Source organism: Acanthisitta chloris, unplaced genomic scaffold (genome assembly GCF_000695815.1).
Source record: "Acanthisitta chloris isolate BGI_N310 unplaced genomic scaffold, ASM69581v1 scaffold3455, whole genome shotgun sequence".
Taxonomy (NCBI): Eukaryota; Metazoa; Chordata; class Aves; order Passeriformes; family Acanthisittidae; genus Acanthisitta; species Acanthisitta chloris.
Window position 1 is genome coordinate 45,287 of NW_008673004.1, and position 25,520 is coordinate 70,806.

At 39.0% G+C, this 25,520-nt stretch overlaps 1 protein-coding gene across 2 annotated transcripts in view; it reads left to right on the plus strand.

Annotated features, from left to right (window-relative positions):
* Window positions 1-3,390: 3,390 nt before the first annotated feature.
* The window catches only part of AFAP1 (actin filament associated protein 1), a 58,505-nt gene continuing 36,375 nt past the window's right edge, over window positions 3,391-25,520 (plus strand). For both annotated transcript variants that reach the window (XM_009074726.1, XM_009074727.1), the window contains exons 1-4: window positions 3,391-3,522; window positions 9,119-9,216; window positions 21,577-21,685; window positions 23,139-23,350. In XM_009074726.1, the coding sequence (XP_009072974.1) occupies window positions 3,396-3,522; window positions 9,119-9,216; window positions 21,577-21,685; window positions 23,139-23,350 (546 nt within the window). In that variant the 5' untranslated portion in view covers window positions 3,391-3,395. The remainder of the gene's footprint in view (window positions 3,523-9,118; window positions 9,217-21,576; window positions 21,686-23,138; window positions 23,351-25,520) is intronic.

Sequence of the window (25,520 nt, forward strand, 5' to 3'; positions counted from 1 at the left end):
AAACAGTTTTCAGTTCCTTGTCTCACTGGTATCAGGTTCATCTTACCATCCTCTTACCAGTCCTAACCAAAGTGTGTTTTTCTTAAATCCTCTGCTAGGGCAGTTAAATTGCTCCTAATACCTTAGGTGCCTTGGTCATTATAGGTCCCTGGGCAGGTTTCACCAGGGACTGCAATGCAGATTTCCTCCAAAGACACAGGGGAAGGTCACACATTTGTGGTACAAGGCCTTGGGAGAGACGTGGGCTGATGCCAGCTCCCAGGAGTCTCTCCAGCAGTGGTTTCCTATCTCCTCTCCTCTTGCTTCCTTGTCTATTTGCCTTGAAGGTCCCTCATGCTCTGTTTCCATTTCTCATTTTGCAATCCATCTGTTTATGCTAGATTATAAACTACTGAGAGCAAGGATCTGATAATTTTTAATAACTGAGCACAGTTACGCACACTTAGCATATCAATGGTATCTGATGCTTTCATCCTCTTCTCCCTTCCCAGAAGTGAAGGTTCTCAGCAAAGACACAGGGCACTGTGGCACAGGATATCCTTTGGTGAAAAGCAGAAGGGAGAGCTCCCTTTCAGCCTATATACAGTCCCTTGCCCTAAAGAAACCAGAAAACATGCCATTGCAAAGATATTTCAGTGCACTAATATATGCAATTACTGACAGTATTTTATGTGGCTCTAGAACGACTTGAAAAATATATATTTCTTGTACTGTGTGCTGATTAGGTTTCACAATGCCTAGATTCTGTGGTACTGATAGCTTTTGAAAGGCATGTATTAGAACAAATTAAATATTAAAATATTCATATATTCCATAATTAAAATAAAGTTATTACAACACTATTAATGCATCTTCAAGCATATTCAAAGCATACTTAAAAACAAGAGACCACTGTACACATAATGGAATATACATCTTCTTTCTAAACTGTATGATTAAAAAAACCCCAAAAACTAGGAGCTGAATATTTGGACTTTTTGTTTTGTTTTGTTTTCTTTACATCATAGATCCTTTCTTTCTTTTCCTCTTTGGGTCTTGTGATCATTATCACTTTGCAAATCTGAACCTATAACTTTGTGCTTCAGAAAACTCTATGCTGGAAGTATATATGTTGTTGTTCCATAATGTGAACAACTCTGGAAGTAATAGGCTTGTTGTGAAATACTTTGGATTTCTGATGGACTTCTAGACAGCTTAGACAGCTATAAGTGTGATGGCAAAAAAAAATAGCCTGTAGCTACGGGATGTTTTTCATTACTACATTGCAAAGTGATATAGAAGTTTTCCTTTCATTTTGAATACCTTCTTGCTGCATATATATTGTGAAAATCTTTGAGAAACATATTTCCTGAAAATATGGACATTTTATACAATGGCAGTGCATCTGCTCTGTTGAATAGTCACCAAGAAAGAACAGGATGGAATTAGACATGCAAGTTAATGGTGTCTTTGAGCAAATTGAGGGTGAAGGATCTGGGGCACAAGAACCATCTGAGGGAGCTGGGATTATTTAGCCTGGAGGAAAAGGGATTCAGGGGAGAACTAATCACTGTTTATAACTACCTGAAAGAAGGTTGTTGTGAGGTGGGTATCAGTCTTTTCCCATGAGGAAATGGCCTCAAGTTGAGCCAAGGGAGGTTTAGATTGGATATTAAGAAAAAAATTCTTCCCTGAAAGGGTAGTCAAGCATTGGAACAGGCTGCCCAGGGAAATGGTAGAGTCACTATTCCTGGAAAAATAACCAAACACATGAATGTTGTGCTTATGGACATGGTTTAGTTGTGGATTTGACAGTGCTGGGTTAATAGTTGGACTCAGTGATCTAAAGGGTCTTTTCCAAGCTAAATGGTTCTATGGAGATCATGCTCTGGTGTTGCTGACTGGCATGTCTTCTGTGCTTGCTAGAAGTATGTTCAGTTTGCCAGAGCAACCAGCGCACACTTGCAGGTGCAATCTGCAAACAAATGGGAAAATCTGCATTCGTTGGAGACAAGAAGAGGCCAACAGATCCTTGCAGGAATGTAGCTGACATCTGCAGGCTTCCCTGCACTGTGCTGTTGTCAAGTGTAGCATAAAGCAAATGCATCTTGAGCAAGAGTTGTTTAAGCATCCAGACACATTCTCAGAAATGGAAAAAAGTATTCCAGGTTCACTGGGTAAACGACTGAATCAGAAAAGTTTGAGTAGGGAAGAGCTGGTAAGGGAGTAAGCAGCAAAGAATGTTCTTTTTTAGAAGTCTGAAGAGGCTTAGCAGCAGTTGTCCTGTTAGCTCTTGAAAAGACTAAAATCAAATGTGATTAAATAGAGAAAAATTTGAGTGGAGGGATTTGGGAATGAGGATGGACTGAGATTAATCCTAGGTGGGGCTCTGAAATGAAATAGATGTTTCTCCTCATCTTTTAGTAAGGATAATGTCATTGGATTCAGAAAGTATGGAAATGTGAACTGTTCTATCAAGATGAAACCAAGACAATAAGTAGTGCATCCACTTCAGTGTAAGGACCAGAAAATCTCAGAATTATGAGAGAACTAAAGCATGAAAATGCAGTTCAATACCATGGGCTTCTCATAAACCTGCTGAAGAGATACCCTATGATTAGGCTGTAACACAGGTGTTTCTGAGCTGCTGCATTTATTGGGACAATGCAGGTCTTTAGGGGTAATTTGAAAAGAAGAAAGTAGAAATGTGCTTATAAGGTTCATTGATAAAAAATGGAGATGCACTGGAAATAAAGAGAAGGAATGTCAGTTTTTATAGGGTGAGCTGGAAAGCCTTGAGAGCTGGAATAATAAAAAGGATGAAATATGAAGTGCATCATCAGGAATCTGTGGACTGATAAGAAAATATGCAACAGGTTGGGAGCTTGTCTTTGGAGATTATAAGAAAGAAAAAGTACTGCAAAAAGGGAATACCTGCTCTTTTTTTTTTTTACCACAGCAAGCAAAAGAAATATGGGAGAGATTTTTTTCCCTGAAGATTCATGAAAATATCAGTGATGTTAGAAGCTTTACTAAACTTTGAATTTGTTCTGCAGTTAGAAATTTTGCAGATTGTTAGTGGGAGGAGAACCAGAGCAGCACTTGTAGAAAGGCTCATGGCCACCATTCCTGCACATAACATTTGATTAGTTCTGGCTGCATTGTGTGGTGTGTGAAGAGATATGTCTGTCAGTTTTGACATAACCAGTATAAATGCCAGTAGTGCTCACTCATGGACTATTCTGTTGGTTCTACTGATGTTTAATAATGTTAAAGTATGTTTCCAGCAGGGAGGATCATACATTTTTAAGAAATGCTAGAAAATAACTATGAATGTGGATAAGTGAGAATTAACTCTGTCTTTTTTCTAATGGGACTATTTAGAAAAAGTAATTCAGTTTTTTTGTCTTTCAGCCATGGAAGAGTTAATAGTTGAGCTGCGCCTGTTTCTTGAACTTCTGGACCACGAATATCTAACTTCCACTGTCAGGGAGAAGAAGGCAGTAATAACTAACATTCTCCTGAGGATACAGTCATCAAAAGGTCAGTGTTGGGGTGTGTTTTCTCGCCTGCAGAACACACAGAATAAGTCCATGCTCAGTGAAATATCTTTAAGAGCTAGAGACAACCCCTAAATTGAAGCAAGACAAAAAGACAGGGTGAAGCCAGAGTGTAACTTTCCTGAATGCTTTCCTTCATGTTCAGCAGTAAAATAGAGCAAAAGGGTCAGTAGAAGTATCTTGGGTGCACATGGGTGAATCCAGCCACAAAATTACATCCTATATAAAATGCTGGTAGAGTGGTTACTTCATTTGATTTGTGGTAGTAAGGCTATTTGTGAGTTTTGATGGAAAACTTACACTGCATCAGGGAGTGCTGGCCACAGCACTATTTCATCTGGTTCAAATGACCCAAATCCATCAAAAGTCCTGATACTGAAGTGGAGCTGGAGCATGGCTGATCCAGGTGTGCCAAGCCAGAGACAGGAAATGGCTGTCAATGTGTTTGGTTTGCATTTTGCAGTTAGAGTCCCTTTCTCTTTTTCAACCTATCTAAAACCATTTTAATTGCGCAGCCACTTGTGTCTCCATCAAGACTATGGAACTGAGTGCGTTGTAAGTGATTCACTGTGTACAGCATCCTTTCCACAGAGACTGCATGAAGAACATTCCTCACTCTTTTTTCTAACAGCACTCGTATTTTTTACAGCACCTCTCTGTATGAAGCGACATCTGGGCTATAAGACCTCTGTCTCTTCTACATTTGACAGAAATACCGTCAGCATGAACCCTCAGGGTTTAGATTTTGGAAAAACAGCAGAGTTTTTTGAAGAAAATTGCTACATTGTAGGCAGCCATATTTCTCATGGTTTGTTTCTTCTCCAGTGCTAAAAAACCATGGTCTTATTTGATGCAGTGTTTCCCCCCCTTTCAGTAAAGAAATAATATTTGCCACAGGATTCAAGTCCAAGGAGATCAACTTGAAAGTAATGATTATCCTTCTTTCCATTTTGACATTCTTAAATACCCATTGCTATTTTAACTTAACTACTGAAAGAGGCAGATACCTGTTTCTTATATTGTGGAGGAGTCTTCGTGCTCCAAAAGCAGATCAAAACATACCAAACTCTCCAAAACCAAAATCTGTAGGTGAGAACCTGCAATTTGATATGTTTAGAAACAGCTGTAATTTACTGGAGTTCAAAATAACCTCAAGAATGTTGATCTGACACTGCGTGTTCTTGTATTATTTTCAACTAGATTTATTAAGAAAAACATTTGACTTTCTCAAGAAGTCAGATGACATTCTATTGCCAGCTTTGAAAACATACGGAGGGTTGTCATATCCTTTCTTTTGGGATTGTGGATAGTGTTTCAGGACAAAAATCCCTACACCTCACAGTGCTGGGTATGTTTCTGAACTTCTAGAACTTAGTTATTTATGCTGTTAAATTATGGAGAGATCCTTGGCATGGGTTTGTCTCCTTGGCTCCTCCATCAATTCCTAGGCATGATGTGAGAGCTTGAACAGGCAAAGATCTGCTCCCAGTACATAGTTCAATCATCACCCTCCACCTTGAGGGTGAGAGGTTTTAACTGTATGAATATCAATTTCTCTGTAGCAGGGCACCTTCCTAGGTGACAGATAAAAAGATCACAGGACCATGACTTTCTACTATTCAGTACTTACAATGGTAATAGGTTTTAAAGCCTGTTACAGGATCTGTAACAAGATCCAGTACACCCAGTTACCGAATCCATCCATTAGCAAGATCCATACAAGATCCATGTATTAAGTGGTAGAGCTTAGCTCAGTGCAGTTGTTACTGGAACGTTTTACCCACTTCTAGTGCCTACATTCAAGGAGATAAAATTTAGACATTTCAGAGAAAGCTGTAAAAGTGATTAAAGAATCCAGAAATATGCCCTCGAGTTATCCAAAATGAGTTGTTATATCTTGATGTAGAAAAGGCGTGACTGAGAATGAGCTCTTAGACTTACACAACAGTAAGTTCAATGCCTGAATATTTATTTCAAAGTGGAAATAAAGCATATGTTTTGAGCATTGAAACTATGAACTAATGCAAATTCTGCATGCCATTGCTGGCATCTTATCAAGATGGAATTTTTTGCTAAAAGATATGCTCTAGTTCAAACTAGAGTTAAGGAAATCCCATAGTTCAGTTAAACAAGAGATCATAGGACTATGCTTTATATGTCTATAAACTCTAGTTTATAGAATTGCAGTTTAAATAGATTTTAAGCCAGCATGGCCTCTAAAAAAGCATCCTGTTTCTCTCCCCAGGCTACTCAAGTATTGCATCTTCCTTTCTGCTAACACAAACATTATTTGCTTTTTTTTGATGGTTTAGTCCTAACCAGTGTCACTTCCCTGGTCTGGTTCAATCTGAGGCCACACATACTTACGCTGGCTCAAAGGAGAGGTTGGTGCAGGGACAGGAACAAGGCAGGAAAAGAGAGGAGCTCCCTCTCCCTCCTTGGGAGCTCTGCCATCCTGTCCTGGCTTTGAGTGTGTGTGAAACTACCCAGGGAGTCATGTACTTTACTGGAGCTGACCCTGATGCTTTTTTTGTCAGTTATAACATTCAGTACTCCCTTCCCTTTGAAACTATTCATCTCTTCATTAAAATTAAAAGCAATAAACCCGCAGTACTCTGTAACTAAGCTGAACTATCACTTGGAGTCTGTTTTTCAAAATGTTGTTTTACTCCACCCACACAACTCCACGAGAGCTCTTGGGTTGCTGGCACGGTTTAAGAGGCTTGAAGACTATGCTGAGTTCAGACTCTTTAGTTGCATTTGCAAAAATCAACTGGGTGAATACAACGGGATTTTTTGATTGCTGGAGAAAACCATGTAAGATCAATGGGGAAGGGTAATCAAGTATCTGGGGAACTGGGAACTGAGAACTGGCTGCCTTCTTTAGAACATTTGGACATGGACAATTATGTTTTTCTTTGTAAAGGTGTGGAAATTATTGTAATGGGCTTGTTGGGATTTAATAAAACACTTCAAACTAAGTTCGTACTTGGGGAATTCTTTAGAAACCTTTGCCTTGTTTTGTTCCATCTCCCCCAAATACACTCTGTTTTCTTCATTTAATATCTATCAAGCAGAGAGAACTGGGCCAGGCAGATGTGTTCTTCAGGTCATAGCTGCCTGGCCTCAATCTGCCCTGCATCTAAACCATTGGTTACTCTGAATAGCTGGCAAAACAATAAACTATTTTCCTTTCTGAGCCTTGGCATGACCAATGGATTGTAGGTCTGAAGAAAACACTTGGCGTTTCCTTCTAAATCTGAGACTTTCTTCTAAAAAACAAAGACCGAAGGAGTTTATTTTGGAGTACGAACTGTTGCTGGATTTAGTCATTTAATGACTGTCAACATTGCCTGTTTTCCTTAAAAGGACCTGATGCCCTAAACCTATAGTGCTCCCTTTGCTGAGTAAATTGGTAGAAGAAATTAAACGTTAGAGCGGGCTCTTGCTTAAACACCCATAGGTTAAATTGGGGTAAAACTAGTTTTACAGAGTCAATAGTATTCACTTGGAATAGTCTGGAGTCTTTTTCAGTAAAAAAACCTTCATATTCGACTTCTGATTGTTACAGCAAGTATGGGAGACTTGGACATGGATGGCAGTCAGAATATGAATTCATTCTACATAAGGGGGAGCAAGGGAAAGTCATGCTAAAATAAAAAAAAAGGGAATGTTTCCCAAGTCTAATACCCTTCTTGATTTGTAGGAAGAAAGAAGAATCTGTAGCCTTTAGAATCAGTTTAATTTATCAGTATTGCTTTTCAATCCATGACTTCACTGCCAGTGGGACTAGGGTATAATGACAAGTATTATGGCAGCCAGGAGAGCCAACTGTGCCCTGAGGTGCATCACACAAGGTGTTGCCAACTGGTTGAGGGAGGTGATTCTCCTGCTTTACTCTGTGCTGGTGTGGCCTCACCTTGAATATTATGTGCAGTTCTGGGCATCACATTGCAAGAAAGATGCAAAGCTATTAGAGCACATGCAAAGGAGGCAATGAAGATGGTGAAGGACTTAGAGGGGAAGCCATATGAGGAGCTGCTGAGGACACTTGGTCTGTTCAGCCTGGAGAAGAGGAGATTGAGGGGAGACCTCATTCCTGTATACAGGGAAAAGCATGAAGTTGTGCCAGGGGAGGTTTAGGTTAGATATTAGGAAAAGGTTCTTCACCCAGAGGGTGGTTGGGCACTGAACAGCTCCCCAGGACAGTGGTCACAGCCCCAAGCCTGACAGAGCTCAAAAAGCATTTGGACAATGCTCTCAGGCACAGGGTGTGATTGTCAGGGATGTCTTGTGCAGAGCCAAGAGTTGGACTCAATGATCCTCATGGATCCCTTCCAACTCTGAATATTCTGTGATCATTGATTACATTTTTGAGAATTACGTGATCTTGACCAAAAGACATCCAATTGACTATGTAGATATATATTTTAAAAGCTCAACTAAATTCAGTCTAGGGTTAATCTGGGTGCAATCCATTGACTGAATTTTTGCCAGAACATTGAGGAGATGCACCCTAATCTCCCTTTGATATTTAGAAAAATAAACGATATCATGTTCCTATGAAGTGGATGCAACTGTGATTTAAATTATTGTGCCAAAAACTCAGAACAAGTGGGTTGCTCCACATTTCCCCTGTGAGACGCAACAGTGATACAAAGGATCCTTGAAGCAACTTTTGCATTCAGCTCCTTTTTCCTTTTCAAATTCACCTGGAAAACTATTGGATTATTTAAAAAAAAAAACCACAAAAGAGGAAGAAAGAAGTGGCAGGAAAACATGCTCAGTGTGCAGTTCTGTTAATGGTTAATTGTTAATTGGTTAGGGCAATGTCCCCCGAGCAGTGCTGCAGGGTGGGGTGTCACAGCATCCTGCATCTCTTAGGACCTGGGGAAATTCACACACAGCTCTGTGATCAGAGATGGTGGTGGCAGCAGAGAGCACGAGGAACATTGGCACTGTGGGCTGGGTCACTTAGCTGTCACTGTTGCTTCCAGGAAAGCAGGCAGGGACTCTTCTACCCTCTTTCCTACTCTTTTGGCACGAAAGATGGGCTTGGGCTCATTTCTGCATGATGTGCCGTGGGAACAACTGTTGTTGGTCTCTGCTGATGAAAGGCAGCCAGTCACACACTGCCCACAGGCTGACTTATGTTTTACTCACTATTTGGTGCCATTGGGATGTTTGCAAGTGTGGTATCTTCCCCTAATAAATGGTTTTATCTGTATGATAGATGCCTGGCAATGTGTTTGAATTTTATCAAAGTCTTTCAGTTTGTGATGAATAGGCAGTTCAGAATGATTTCCTGTCATTTTTTTCTATGTCTGGTATTTGTTGATCCAAACAGCATATATGTCATTATCATATAGAGTAAGTATGTATTTGCTCTGCTTGATTAAATTCCTGAATTCCCAGCATTCCTCCAGGCCTGCCTCAGTAACCAAGCTGGGGAGGTGGGCTGTGATCAGCAATGTGTGCCAGATTTCAGTGTGGGACAGTCAGACTTGGTGTGCATGTGTGGAAAAATGTCCCATTTGTATCTATCAAAGTGGTAAGTGATGTTTCTTACTCTTCCACAGGTTTAGAAGTAAAAGAACATGTACAGAAGCAAGAAGTTGCCAACAGTTTGCCAGCACCTCCTCAAATGCCTCTGCCAGAAATACCTCAGCAGTGGCTGGTGAGTGTTAAATTTAATTATATAAATATTTACAGGAGAGAATATATTCGTGGTAAGTGCTAACAGAAATGGTTACAAGGGGAAGGACCCTGCAGGTCCAGGGAAATGATGATTCTTCTCATCTCTCCTTTGACTGAGGGAATTCAGTTCAACCTTGCAGAACAGAAGGCAAAACATTCCCCGTTGGTCACCTGCAAAGGCTGTGGAATTACAGTCTATGGAGATTTTCAAAATTCAAGTGACAAAAGCCTGAGCAGTGTAATCTTAACCTTAAAGATTGACCCATCTTGTGTTGGAGGTTGGCCTGGCCAAGCCCACAGATCCAGGCAGTTTCTTACATTTTTATTGAGCAAACCTCATGAGAAGACTCCCACTTGATAGCTGAAAAATGAAGAAGAGTTTTAAAAGAGAGGAAAAATAATTCCTTGTTTTTCAGTAAAGTCTTTGGTGCCCTTCCTGCCCAATCTCTGGGTAGGAAATTCCCTGCAGAACTAGTAGATGCACATGTTCTTGGAGATGTTTATAGCAAAGATACTGATTGAGATCTGTAATTCAGTCCTCCAGTTGGGAGCAGCTGTCTAGTTACAGAATAGATTATAAACAAGTTTTAATGCTTTTCTCTTACTGACTTTACAGTAGATATGATGAAGAAAACATTTTCAACATTTATTTTAGAGAAGCCTAAGCAAATCATAGTTTAGCCTGTTGAAAGATGAACACAGTCTTAGGCCCAATACTGATAAAGAAAACAATACACATGTATTATGTGTAATAACTTAATCATAGTTTCTCCCTAAGCTTTTGTTTTGTGACCTGAACAAGGTGGTTTTTTTCTCAATTTTAATTCTGCATAATGCAATGAGTCAATATAGGAAGGGAATGAAATATTAATATCCAGAATTAGTACATATACTGTAGCAAAATTCACCTAAAAGGGATGCTGTAAAATAACTATGCATAGAATTAATGGATGCAAAAGTGGTCTTATTAATATGCAGCGAAACTTGGAAAATCCATTTCATGGTTAACAGTGCCAGAAACTGATTATTTTTCTTAAATTTGAGAGGCATACAGCATAAATTACAAGGGAAAAGGTTTATGAGAGGCAGGAAAATTATGCAAAATGCACATGCCTTTGAAATGTAGACTTCAGGTACTACCTTCATCAACTGAAGCCAGTTGAGATCCTTGTTCTTTCATATTTGTGTAGGTTCAGTTGGCTCTGAAGATTCGAGTTGTTTTTCTAAAGATGACTGATCTACTTTTCCTCTCTCATACACTAATGTGCAAATTCCCTTAAAGTTGGTACAGCTGCAGCAAGTGTAATGGTGTGAAGTATGAATTAGGTCCAGGAGGTCAACATTGTTTTTTGCAGTAGTTCAGTTTAGATTTTTGAGTAACCAAAATATTTCTTTGAGATACTGTGGGAATGACTGTGGAAGCTGACAGAGTTAAAGCTGGCTGGTGGGCAGTGTGGTCTTCCCATTTTGAGCCTGTCAAAGTGGAGTTTCAGCATGGCCCTCCCTTTGACCTGCCCTTAATGCTGTGGGTGCTTTCATCTCAGTGAAATCACCGAGCTCATTTCGTTTTTTCCGTAGTGTCAGAAGCTGATTTTTGCCAGTTTTTCTGCAATTCTATTGCTGCTCTCAGGCAGTTTCACCTCTCTTTCTGATGTTGGTGCCTCTTTGAGAAGAGCCAGATGTCCCAAGCCTGTCATGGTCTTGCAATATCCAAATACAGGTTACGAGTGGTGCTATTTTAAGGTGGTAGCACACTGTAATTTGTGAAAAAGATGTCAGACTGCTGCTGTCCTGGAAAAGAGCAGGTGGAGTCTGAAGGGAAGGGCAAAACCATCACCTTTTTGTCCTTTGAACACTAGGACAAGCTCAAACCCCAGTTTGATTTGTTGAATACCTCTCTTGTAGTCACAGTGACATAATGGAATTGATCATTAGTTGGTTTTAGAAACCTTCCTCTATTAGATGCATCTTTGCTCTCATTATTATTAGATAGAATCAGAGACTGCCATATTATCTTTCTTTTTATACACAGGACATTAGGGACAGTGGCCAATCTAATTCTCCCTTCCATTAATGCTCCTGCATGGTGATTTACAACCTATCCTGAACCAATGGAGTCCTAAAACATTGTAGCTGATGCCAATCTCTATAAAATCTGTACATAATTGTACTGCTCAGTGACACAAATAGCTGAACTACCTTTCCTAGCCACATTGCTTTCATAGTCGAGTGGAAGAAACTCCCTGGGCCCACCAGAGACTAGGATATTCTGCTCCAGGTTGCCCTTCCTCACATGACAAGTTGGAAGTCATGCTATGTGGCACCTCTTTTTGCCAGGCATTCAGGACAGAAAGGTTTTTCCACTTGCTAAATAATACCTAGTGGTGCTCTCAGCCTTCAGTGAAAACACAATGTGCTGCTGGAGCATAGAATTTACTGGAAGTGGGAATCAATAACTTCAAATAAACTATGCACTGTTTTAAAATGTATGTTTTTAGCCCATCAGTTATGGAGCATGATGAAAATTAAGGTTTCATTTACACCAGTGTTTCTCTTTATGTCACTCAAGGGATTCTGCATTAAAAAATGTTTAGTCCGAATTGGTGTTTAAGCTTCTACTTATGTAAAGATGTGTGGGTGGGAAGGAATTCAATACTCCTTAAAGTAGTGCCAGGAGCAAGAATTATGTGTGGGCAGGTGCTGTTCAAGGTTTCCTTTGTAAATCTGTAAATAGACCTGCATATTGCTCAGGCCAAATCTTGTATCAGTTTTGTTATTCATCAGCCCATGAACAAAGAGCATAAAATTAATTTTATTTAGAGACATGTTGTTAATAGTTTAAATTAAGGCTCCAGTTATGAAAACACATTAAAGCCTGGAGAGTTTTCCTGAACTCAGTGGGCTTTGGACCAGGTCTTAAAATTGAGGGACAAAGTTAGACCTTAGGTATACTTTAATGAAGGAAATCCCTATGCACTCAGTCTTTTAGTAATTCTCTTTTGTATGCATTTCCTTGGCTACATCTGGTATAGCAGACTTTCTGTCATGCATAGAGAGCACAAATCCTCTCTTGCTTCAGTCTGTGCATGCAGCACTTTTAGATGACCAGCAAAGTAAACACTGTAGATAAAAGATGTGACGCTTAAGGGCAATGCCAAGTCCTGCTGTAGAACTGAGACTCCACTTGCCTGGGTGCTCTGGATGTGCTTCCTAGCACAGATGCAGTGTCAGCAGCTGGGAAGCTTTGAAATAGAGTTGTATCAGTTCTCGTCTCTTGAATCTCCTTACTGTAAGGGCTTGTGTCTTTAGCCTGCTTCATCCCTCTCTTCAGCAGCAGCTACTTTTATGGCATTTCCCTGCTCTTGACAGGCAAGAAGCAGGGCTAAACGATGGGTTTGGAGGAATAACAGAGCCAAGGCTCTGTGCACACTTCAAAGTGCTGCTGGTGGTTTAACACCTGGGATCCCATCATTGCACTGTCACCAACTTGCCTTGAAGTACATTTTCCATTGAGACAGCAGGATAATATCCGGTGTGTCCCGCTGCTCAGATGTGCCTGAGGATTACTGGCATAAATTATCCACAGCATGACAGTGACAGAATACTTCTGGCCTCCAAGCATTGGGTTGTCTTATTACATCTGACAGTTGGTGATTTCATTGCACTGAGCAGTCCAACAAAATCAAACAAAAACAGCACACTTAGCTATTTTGCATGATTTTCACAGTAAAAATGAGTATATGTTTTGTTTTTCTTGGAATATTGACAATTTAATAATTATCTAACTGCAACAAGTGTTCAGCAAAATGCCAGAACCCTGCAGATATGAATCAAAAGGATGGGTCATCTTCCTCTGACCCTTTCCTGCACAATACACAGTTGCTTTATAAGAGTGCTTCATTTAAGTGGGTTTCCTATTGTGGAGAAGTGATTTGACAGCCTCCCCTTATCTGGCTGCCTGTCAGGTGTAGTCTTAGATATTTATTAGAAAATGCTGAAAGGAGACAGTGTCTTTGGAGAAGAAAAAAAGGAACATTTGGAAATCAAAAGGATGTTTGAGGTGATAGACCACCAATTACCTGAATCACTGTCTGCACAGCAACCAAAAAATTGCCAGTCTTGAAGCTTCTTCCAAAGCGTGCAGTAAAGACTAGTGCCATAACAAAAGCAAGGCTTTTGTGCCGAGTGGGCACTTAGGAATCTTTGCTGCATCTAGGTTTTTCTTCTAACACTGAAAAGTAGCTGTTATTCTCTGTTTTTCTTTAAAGATGATCTTAAAACAGTACAAGTCTTTGTGTTCTTTCCTTGAAGACAAGTTTCAAAAGCTGCAAAAATAAATTTAACAAATATTCATTTCATTCAGAGCTGGCTATAATTTCAGCTTGAACAGGTCTCAACAAGTTCTTCTATAAGGAAGGAACAAGTAAAGGAGCCTTTTAGATTATTCACTGCAGTCATTCTTACTGCAGGCAATGATAAAATATTAACCCTTTCAGAAACTTACCAAAATATGTTTACTAGTTGCTTTAACCCACTATTTCAGTTTGAAAGGATGTTCCACCATCCCAGTGTTCACTGCCACTCTTTATCCTTGTGTTTAAGTAGGTTTTTTTTCCTTCACCCTGGTACTGTGCCTGAGATATCCTTTGTAATCACAATCATATTCCTCTCAGGTTTCATTTCACTCCATTGTGTATGAGAAAGGCTTTATCAGTTTCATTTTGAGCTATGGTTTAATTTTGAGTAATATCAGTATTTCTCCCATGCACCTGCTGCAAAAATCTCATAGTTTGATCACAAGTGACCAGACTGGCAGTTTTCTGGATACAGAATCATAGAACCATTTAAGGTGGAAAAGACCCTTAAGATCACTGAGTCTAACTCTTTACCTAAAGCTACCACTAAACCATGTCCCTAAGTGTCTCATCTACACATCCCTAAATGCCTCCAGGGATGGCGTCTGTACCACTTCCCTGGGCAGCCTGTTTCAGTGCTTGACAGCCCTTCTGGTGAAGACATTTTTCCTAATATCCAATCTAGACCTCACCTTGGCATGACTTGAGACCGTTTCCTTTTGTTCTTTTGCTTGTTATTTGAGAGAAGAGACCAACCCCTACCTTGCTTCAGCTTCCTTTCAGGTAGTTGTAGAGGGCGATAAGGTCTCACCTGAGACTTCTTTCCTCCAGGCTAAACACTCCCAGCTCCCTCAGCCACTCCTCATAGGACTTGTGTTCCAGACCCTTCACCAGCTCTGTTGCCCTTTCCTGGACACGCTTCAGCACCTCAATGTCTTTCTTGTAGTGAGGGGCCCAAAACTGAATGCAAGATCCAAGATGTGACCTCACCAGTGATGAGTACAGAGGGACAGTCACTGCCCTGGTCCTGTTGGCCACACTGTTGCTGGTACAGGCCAGGATGCCATTCTTGGCCACCTAAGCACACTGTGATTGTGTAATAGTTTCATCCATCGTATGTGATTGTATAAGGAATAAGGATAAAGAAATGTATACTTACTCCTTTTCGTGTTAGCCGCATCTGTAGTTGCTATTTCCATTTTCCATTGGTGCATTATTGTTGATGATTTATTTCACATTTACAACTGGTATCACAGAAAATTTGTTGTTAAACCAAATTCTTTCTCAGTTAATTTACAGCATACCTTTATAGCAACGCACATCACCATGTTTCAAAGCTTTCCTCACGTCTCAGCTGCCAGGATGAGCTGTTCTCAGCTGCCTGTAATTGGAGTTTACATTTAAACGGGATGAGTTAGAGTAGGATTGAACTGCTTTACCAAATCCTTTTTTTGACCTTTGTGAACCTATATGCCCTCTTTTCTTTAACTAAATACTGACGATCTTTGACCTTTGTATAAGAAAGCTATTAAATTACTAATGCCACAGATTTTGTAGGATATTAACCCACCATTCTTCTGAATATACTCGCACTTCTGGCCTCAGGTTTTTCATTTCTTGTTTCTATGCTATACCTGTCCATAAAAACACCTTCCCTGTGTTGATAGTTAAGGATCAGAGTATTTGCTTTCCTAAACATGCTCATTAATGTTCTGTGCACAAATATGGAAAAGGACTTAGGCCAATAAGTACCAAGTCTCGTTTCCATTTGATGCAGTGTTCAAGCCCCTAGACAATATTGTTCCAGTGAAAATGGAGTTGATTACACTTTTCTCACTTTACTAACTTGTCTTCTCCTCACTGTCATATCATGTACTTGGATGAGTTTATTAACTCCTGAAAGAGGAAGGTGATTTCATTTTTGCTGGGGCATACAGACACTTCTTTGAGCACAGTGACAATAAACACCTCTCACTGAGAGCCACATGCTGCTTAAAATTCAGATTCATCTTTCTCATGTAATATGTATGAAAGTGTTCCCTAGCATTAATTAAAGCCCATTTCTTTTCTTGGTACAACCAGACCCTTTGCTTGACATGAGTCAACCCTGTTGTTTTGTCTGAGTGATGCTTCCAGCTGGCTGTGTAATAATCTCTTATTATAAATTCGGAATAATGCAGAATTCCTTGGGTTTGTTTCTGGCTCATTCTCTTTCACTTTTAATTATTTTGTTAGATCTTCTGTTCCTTCCATGTGTCTGGAGTTTATTTCCACTCCAGTCTTCCACAGAGTTTGGGTGTTACTCCTTCAAGCTACCTGTACTTTCAGTTGTGCATTCCATATTCTAGTCTTTTTGGTTTTATTTAATATCTCAAATGTAATTACAGACAACAGCAAGAACTGAGGCGATTTATGTCTGGGCAGAGACTGACAGTAGCATCAGGGAGATGCAAGAAGCAATTGGGTTCTCTGCTAAGTCAATACACTGTGTTGTTTTCTTACTGTTTCCATTTGGTCCTCTTCAATGCCATCTTAACCTTCCTGTTGCCTAGGTAAAGCAGTTGTTAAGTTATCTGAGTAGATGTGTTGTATTTCACAAAGTGACAGCTCAGTTCCTGGTGAGGTTTGTGTGTCAATGCTCTCCAGACAATCTTCAGATCAAACTGTGGAGCTATAGGACACCCTGATACATTCTTTAATGTGAACAAGTCTGTTCAGGCCCCTTTCCTGTCATCAGGCTGTGTTTTTCAAGGCAGCAATTTGTTTGTATTCACTATATTTTACATGTTAAGGACTTTTTCAGCGATTCCTTTAATTAGGCATTCACCCCTGAGTCAGCAGACATGCTCTTATGCTGGGTCAGATGTACCTCCACTCCTTGGAGGACAGCGTGTCAAGTGTGTACCTTCTGTTCTTATCCTTAAATCTGCTCAAGTCACTTGTCAGGATCACACCCTAAGGAAAAGCTCCACTTGTGCTTATACTCATCTTCCACCCAGTAATCACTTCCCCCTTGCCCTCATCTGTTCAGTCACTGCAGTAGGAGCTGGTGGGTGACCAGTTCAGCTCTTCATGGGAGGTCTGGTGCTTGCTGGGCTTCCCATTGTGTCTGCCTCTGGTTGTTGATTTCTCAGGCAATTCCTTTTGGCTTTTTCCTGGTAGCACTGGTGTTGCAGAGGTGTTTGCTCTAATTCCATGTACACTCAGTGGTGGCTGGGTAGCACAATACCAACAGCCCGTCATGCAGCCCTGTTACCCACCTGGTGGGACTGACAAGGTCACTCAATTCCAAAAAGCTGAGTTTGGTGTCTGGCTTGCTGTTTTGCTGTCTTTTGTCAGGTGTGCTCAGAAGCTGAAAAAATAAGTCATTAGACTTCCTTCACATTATTTGGCTCCCAGTTTTGTGGGCTTCACAAGTGAAGTTAGGCATCATAATGTGTGAATACTCTTCCCCCTCCAGGCTGAAGATGGGGTTGTACAGAGGTCAGGTCTAAGCTTGCTCCAGAGCAAATGGCATGTGCACGAGTCAAAGTTTCTTCTTGACAGCCCACATTTGCCTCCTGGCTCCTGAATAGCTTTATTATACATCACCAGTGTGTGACCACTTTTCCAGTTTCATGTTGCTGCCTTCAGCACTGAGGAGTTGTGTAGCAGCTGGCTCCATGGTCCGGCTGGATCTGATTTGGTGGTTGATCTAATAACACACATGTGAGCATGGCCCTTGAGTTGCTGGCAGCCTTTGCCTGCAGCATGGGTGTGCTGACAGGGTCTGCTAAACTCACTGCTCTGCACTGGAAATCTCCACATCCTAAATTATTGCCTAAAGGGAGGTGTTTCTTTCTATTTACTACAGAGTGTAAGTCTTCACTGGGGTATAAAGTGATTTGATATCCTCAGGCCTCTTTACACTGACATTTATTTTCCATATCCTCAGCAGATACAGTTAGAGTATCCCTGAAATAGAAGTCACTGTCTATCTTCATCAGTACCCTTGGACAGAAGAAGGCAATAAAATAGTTTATGTCTTAAGAAGAAAAGGAGTTTATTTGTGGTCTGTGGAACAGAGATGATCAGGTGGAGGGAAAGACCATAATACACCTTTAAATTAGTATGTCCATTGAAGTCTGTTTCATAGTGTTCATTAGGATAATGAGTTTTACCATCCAGGTAAATATTGCTTATTATTTAGAGATATTTTGTTTCTTTCTCTCAACAATCCGTCCTGTGAATTAGAATTGGGCATCTCATGCACAATCCAGTCTTTAATGTCATCAGAGATCTCAACTCTAGTGTAATGATCACCCCATCCATTCTTGTTTTCAATTAAAGCATCTCTCATTTGGTCTCAAACCCAGTACCTGGCAAACATCATCAGTATTGTTTTAGTATTACTAGTATTATTCTGGGCAACAGTATCTCACTCATCTTTGTCCTTTTTCCTCCAAGGAGATAAATATGATGGTGATTTATTTTCTAACTAAGCTCTTATTGCAAGGTTATTTGTCCTGAGAGGCAGCATTCTTCAGCTTTCTTCCCTGTTGCCTGTCATAAAAAAAGGTAGAAATTCATGCTAATGCCTTCTTTGCAGGTTGCCAAGTTTTTCCTTCTGATACCACTCAAGCTGCACATGTTCCAGTGGTTTTTGAGATTTAATCCTTTTATAGAATATGTAAATAGTTTTGTGGGGTTTATGGCCTTTTTATTTTTTCAGGTAAACTATTCAAAAGTTATTAAATAAAGAGTTGTTTCAGTTCATAACTCATAAATTCATGAAAATTCTTCCACTAAAAATTGACAAGTTGGAAGAATTAAACAATGCAACTAGCAATAGTAAAAAACTTAAAGCACTATAAATATTTGTAACTAATACCAGCATGCACACATATTCTTTTTACACATCTCAAGATATGTATTACATATGGATGTATTACATATCTCATAAGAGATCAAACTCTTCCATATTCCATAGCTCCCAAAAGATATAGTTGTTTATGGTACCGATTTGATTGAGATGTTTTTATTTTGTATTTAGTCAATTGGATTTCTTTTTCAATATTAAAGCAGCCTTACTTTTATCAGATAATATTTAACGTTGGATGTTTCTCTTTCTCCTGTTGTTTTTTCTTTACAAGAAAAATGTATCTTTTTTATAATTGTTTTCAACTTGGTCATGGCAAGCACTGCAAAATGCATTTCAGAGAGGAGGGCCTGGTTAATTCAGCAATGGATTCCATCTGTGTTGACGTTGGCTGCACAGCCCAGCCCGCCCCAGCTGTATGAAGTAACTGGTGCTCCAGCAGGGTTGAAATCAGACAAGCACCACTTGTGTTTCATTTCCTTTTTTCTTTCTTTCTGAATAACATTTTGTCTAAAAACAAGGATTTTCGCCCCACCCCCCCCGATGTTTATTGGAACCTCTTATTTGTTCCTGGATAAAATGTAGCCCTCAGTGCGATGTCAAGTCAATACTGGATTGACTCAGGACAGATATTTCCTAGGTGAATGAGGTTTAATATTTATAGGAATTTCATATGTTGTATACACACCTGATTGGGGAAATGGTTTAAGGCTAGACCAAGATATTGATTTATCTGACAAATGAAAGGGTGGTATGAATCTACACTCCCCCAGGAACAAACCGTGACCCCAACTCACTAGGTCATGATTCTACCCACCTACATGAAGGGAGAAAATCTGAACTATTTGGGGGCAGTTCCCCATCTTGTGTGCAGTAGTTCAGGCCACACAGAGATGATGTGTGTAGAGCAAAATTCATAATTGCCATCAATTTTCCAACATCAACAAACATTTTTTAATTTCCCTTAAGCCTGTTGCACAGCAGCAGCTAAACCTGCAGGACTCATTTATTTTGTGATGATGTGCATATTGGCAATTTGATATTTTTCAGCAAAATGACAGGGACACTACACTAAAAGTTGTATTTTGTCATTACTTTGCTTCTTTGACAGTTTCTTTAGTAAAACTCATCTGTGAGGAAAACTCCTTTAATTCACATTGTAGATAATAGTAATTTCCATCTGTAATTGAGTGTGTTGGTTATATCATACGTTATAGAAGTAATGTTAGTGTAAATATCAGTCTGACCAAGAATTTCTGTGTTCAGTCATGAATCAGTTCATGTTCAAAGTTTCTGATTTTACTTGGTGCACAAAGGGAAGCCCATGCTGGATGAATTGAAGGGCAGGTTTAGCCACTAGCTCTTTGTGTTCCTGCACATTGGGAATACACAAGCACTTACCTGCAAGGTGGAATAACCTACTGGATATGAATTTAACTACAGAGCACTCTAAGGGTGGACTTAGCTTGCTGATGTTGTTAAGAGTTAGGTGTCTGGTGTAGGTGTGTAATAAGTAACTAGATTTGGAGATGTCTAGCTTTAAAAATATGCAGAGATGAATCCAGCCCTGAAAGTGCCCACAGGAGGAATTTCACTACGGCTAATGCCACATGTTATTAAAGCTCAGGTTCCTCCCAAGCAACTTTAGATCTGTAGCAAAAGAGGAGTACAGTCACTGTAGCTTCATCTGTGTGATGTGGAAGAAGACTCCATGCCTGCTGGACTGGTCAGCCCACGTGAGATGCAGTCCAGAAGTGATTGTATCTGACCATAAGCAAAACCCACCCTGACCTGTTTCTTACTTTGGTATCTATGTTTGTTCCCTTAGTTTAGAGTGGATCAGTCCGATGCAAACAAACACCATTACACCTCTGTCATTACATGAGAAAACAAAAAAAAAAGAGAAAGATATATTGAAAAAGTGTTACTGTAGAAATCAGACTCTGCTTGCAAGTTAAATTTTTGTAATCACTCAATAAACCACTGGTGCTGGAAAAAGTCTTCAGTATTTTCTCTAAGATGAAAATATGGAACTAAAAACCTGTGGCAAATATGAATGAGTTCTGTAAAATAGAGTTATTTTGGTACTTGTTAAGGAAATAGAACAGTAAAGTCATATGGAAGAAGTCACAGAGTACTAAATTTACTTTGTTACTATATCAACATACCAGCAGTTGGTCAGTTTTAAATTTAAAACAGGTTTATATTTAGAAAAGAAGCATTTTAGAATTTGACCTGGTATTTGACATATTTATTTTATCATGTAATAGTTTCGAGATGTTTCAAGCTTTTCACTGTTTGTAGCTCAGTTTGTGCTATGTAGAAACAGCATTATAAAAATTAATGTGTGCATTAAGAATTGATTTGCCATTGAAAAAAAATCTGTTGTGAAAATATGGTCTAAATTTTCTGTCCTTTGTCTCTGCCAGCCCAGGCTATTTAACTTTATTAGACTGTCCAACCAAACTGGTGTTTGCTGCTATAATATGAAGTATTTTAGATATAAAATGCTAATAAATAAGCATTAACACTGTAAAATGGCAATCTCTTTCCTACATAATCCTTTAGATTTCCAGTTCTTAAACAGAGAACTCTGACTTTTCAGCATTTTTACCACTTGATGCTGTTGTAGAGAATTTTTTTTATGTGGCTGTTACCTTGATTTTGCCATCCTTAACAATAGCAAGTAGGATCCTACAGTGTTTTTCTCTCCTAAGGACTCAGCTGAAGGACATGCAAAAAGGTTCTGCTACCTTATCATGAGTAGAGGTAAAGGTCTTGACAATAATGATACCTTTAAAAATGTATCAGTATGTTATGAAACATAATTAGGTCACTTTATGGCTTCAAATTCATCTTTGACTTATTGTTTAATTCTAACAACATAGGAGGAACCTGAGATTTAGGCTTGTTTCACTTCTGAATGATGCTACCCTGCAGAACATGCTTTGTTCAAGGGACATCTAATTCAGCTTTGCCTTTAGTGATAGTCAACATAAGAAATAGTCACAAGAGCAGTGTTTATAAGGCTGGTAACATTGGCACTGATCCAGAACAGGTGTTCTGACCATGTTCAATTTAACACCTTGTTAGTTTGTAATCACTTTTTCTTTTTTTGCTCATTTAGCCACCAGATAATGGGCCTCCACCACTGCCAACATCTTCCCTTCCTGAAGGCTATTATGAAGAGGCAGTGCCACTTAGTCCTGGGAAGGCTCCTGAGTACATCACTTCCAGTGAGTAAGATATTTCCAGATCAGTTTCTGAGCAATTGATGATTCCACTGCCCCTCAACTTTTTTTAGTATTTGACAACTGCATCTCTATTACTGTTGTGATGATGTGTTTTAAGTACTGCTTCGATTATTTGGTGCCAGTTCTGGTTATCCTCACTGGCTATGCATTGGTTTAATTTGCAGAACTGTTTTGGTGTGCACAAACCAGGCTCCCTTTAGAGGAAGCTAAACCTGGAGCTCAAGTTAGGTGCACATCACTTAAAAAAATAAATAAAAAAATGCTTCCAGAGCTTCATTTAACTTTGGAATGAAGATATACTGTACCATAAAACATTTGTGGAAACAGAAATTGGATCAAAATATCTAGTCTTAATTCAGAGGTGCAAGGTCTGGGTATGTCCCATTCTAACTATGCACACAGGGAGGAACTGATGCAGAGCAGTCTTTCCAGCAATCCACTCTCTTGTTTGTCCTCTTCCCAATCCTTCCAGGTCTCCTTTCTATGTCTCAACTGTGTCTTAATTACCTAGCTAAAGCAAATGAGAGATTTTCTTCCACCTTCTGGCCTAAAAGTGTATCAAAGTCTACTTGAAATGTTTAGATGAATTGTCATCTCTTCAAAGTATTCCAGTCAGTTCTCCTCCATGGGAATACATGCCAGTGGATAAGGGCCATGCCTTCAGGTGCTATTACCTGAAGGGCTTTATATACATATACTCACATAATCAAATAAATAAGCATGGATGGTGGAAGAGGGGGTTCTGTGATAATGTCAAAATAGTTTGGGAGTTGAGGGTACTGCTGGATCTGTCTGCAATGTTGAAAGTGAAAGGCCTGAAGAAAGATCATTTAATTAAAATGGAAGCTTGCCATTCCATCACCAGACTTGGAGCAGGATTAACCTGCTTAGGCTAAGCACAGAACAAAACAATTTTTTTGCACAATGCCTTTATCAGATTCTGTAGTTCAAGGAACAGCATTGTCTATTGAGTGTTAATTGTATTAGTGCAGGTATTGGAAAGCTATGTGAAATGTTATGATAGGTAGATATCGCCCCATGATGTGCTCTTATACCATTGCCATATGGAGTGTTTGTTTCTTGATGTGCTGTACTAAGGCAAGATGAAGATGTTTCTGTGTAAAAGAGGTACAAAAAATGAAGATATCTCTCAAATAATATTTTGAAGGTAATAAAACACTACCTAAAATTCCAGCTATATATTCATTCAGTTAAAATTCCCAAAGGATCAGTATTGGTCTTCTAAAAGTTTCATAATGGAACAGCATCTCTTACTCAATTAACTTAATGTATTGATACTACTAAGCACAGAAACAGTAATTTGTTCATGTCTGACTTTCAAAAGCCTTAAATTGAACCTTCTTGAGGTTTTCAGTTATTTTAGTAGGCTTCGTTGCTAATTGTTTTAACTAACTCTTTTACACTTTTCTTAAAGATTATGACTCAGATGCTATGAGCAGCTCTTATGAATCCTACGATGAAGAGGAGGAAGATGGAAAGGGGAAGAAAATGAGACATCAGTGGCCTTCTGAGGAAGCCTCTATGGATCTGGTGAAGGATGCCAAAATCTGTGCCTTCCTTCTTAGAAAGAAACGATTTGGGCAATGGACCAAACTACTGTGTGTTATCAAAGAAAACAAACTACTGGTAAATTTTGTTTTTAACTAGCTGTATAGTCTTTGTACCTTTTAGATGATGTGTTTATTTTGACAGGAATCTGAATTCTGGAATATGTTCTGCAAACAGTGGCCAGGTCTACAGTAACCTTACCAAAGCATTCAGTCATGATTTACACAAGAAGCAGAGAAGCACTGAAATTATAAGTGTATCATTTAGCCACTGGGAACTTTGATTTTTGTTGCACTTAAGCTGAAACCCAGTCAGGTCCCTGATATTGGAAAGAAAGTCTGGCCTATTATCTTCTAACATATTTAATTTGGAAAAAAATTTTGCTGAAACTGTAAATCCAATCTTTCATTCCCTGCGGAGAAAAAAATCTCATAGGGAGCTTTGTGTGTGAACTGTTGGACCAGACTGCTGGAGAGAAAAGTCCCTTGTTAGACTGAGAATTGACTTGGCAGCATATGCTGTGGTAATGTATACACTTTAAACTAAACCTTTGCCATCTGTTCTGCAGTAATTACAGATGCAGTATTCACATGATGCACAGCTGCATTATAGAAAGGAAAGAAACAAGTGGATGTATTTATTCCTTAACCAAATCTGTTATGTTTCTTTCTGACTGGAGGCACCAGTAAAATATACCATGAATTATCTGCTCATAGATGTCTTCTTATCTTCTGAAAAGAGACCCTAATTGAGGGAAACACTTATTTGTGTGTCCTAATTGGTGAACTAATGCTTGTATTAATCAATAAGCTGGGGTCTTAGGCACTCTCTGCCTTCACTTGTAGCTAATTATGTTACTAATAATTGCTGCAATATCCCAAATGTTAAAAGCTGATTAACAGCTGATAGAACATTTTCTGTAGACCCTCTTCCTCCTGCACTGGTACAATGTAGCTTAGGAGTGTTCACTTTCCAAGTCCATTTGGTCTTACGGCAGTATAGAAAAGAACAGGATATGAAGTAGAGGCAAGAGATTTCTGAAAATATCGTCGGAATGAATTTACTGGTTTTCAGTGGTTACTGAGGCTTTAATTTTTGTATCCTCCTCTATTTAAATGTTGGAAAAAAGTTTATTCCAATTCAGCTTTTATTATATTCTTACTATGCCATTATCCTTAGCCCCCATTTTTATCACCATGTATCAGTATCATATTAGATGTCAGGGCCATCTGATTACATCTTGAAGAAAGAAAGAAAGAGGGAAAGAAACAGATTTTTCCCTGAAGTTGCACAATATTTCTTCTACAGTTACATTTTTGTGCTGTATAGAAATATGCTATTTTTTGTATTTTCATTTCCTTTAACCACATGTGTGGTCTGAAAAGCTTTTTTTTTTTGCCTAATAGGGATCATCTTTCAGTAATTCTGTAATGGGGATTAAGAAAATAAAAATCACAATAGGAGTCTAATGACCAAGTTACACAAGATTGGTTTGTTGTTTGAAGGAGGACTTGGACATTTAACTTACAAGATATGCCAGTAAAACAAATACATGTTCTTAGGGATTGGTAATTGCTTGTGTTATAGATGCCGTTGTCATCATAAACCAAAAATATTTAAATTAAAATTAGACCTTAGAAGTTTTTAGTAGGGAACTGTTTTTCACTGAAAGTCCTTTAGGGAATTGCTTTTCACTTAAACTCCTTTAATATATACATACTTCAGTTTTGGCAATGTATAATTATAAATGAAATATTTAGATTAACATAGAGGGAATTCTATGCTGTTTATTGATTCTTAAAGTGACTAATGTTGTATGTCTTTTCAGATTGAAAACTTAATACTTTTTTGAATGTTGCAAACTTAAAATCTGTGACCAAACTAGAGAAAGTATGATATAATGGAGAGGGAAGGAGGTTTGTCAGTGGTCTGCAAAGACTGGTTTAGAGTGACTGTATTTGCTCAACCTAAGCTGTAGTGTTGATAACATACTTTGAACAGCTACTGAGTTCCTGACAGTTGCATCATGCCATGAATCCTCCTGCAGACATGCAAAAGTTCATGTGCTTTTCTCTGTTCATTTATACTCAACTATTCTATGTATGCAGATTCTAATTACTCTTCTTGATTATCAGATGCCTCTTTATTATCAGATACCTTTTTAGCATTAGTGTTTGTTTGTATGAGTGAAAGCCCAATTAACACATGTATATGAAATAATTGATCATTCATACACACAGTTAAAAGT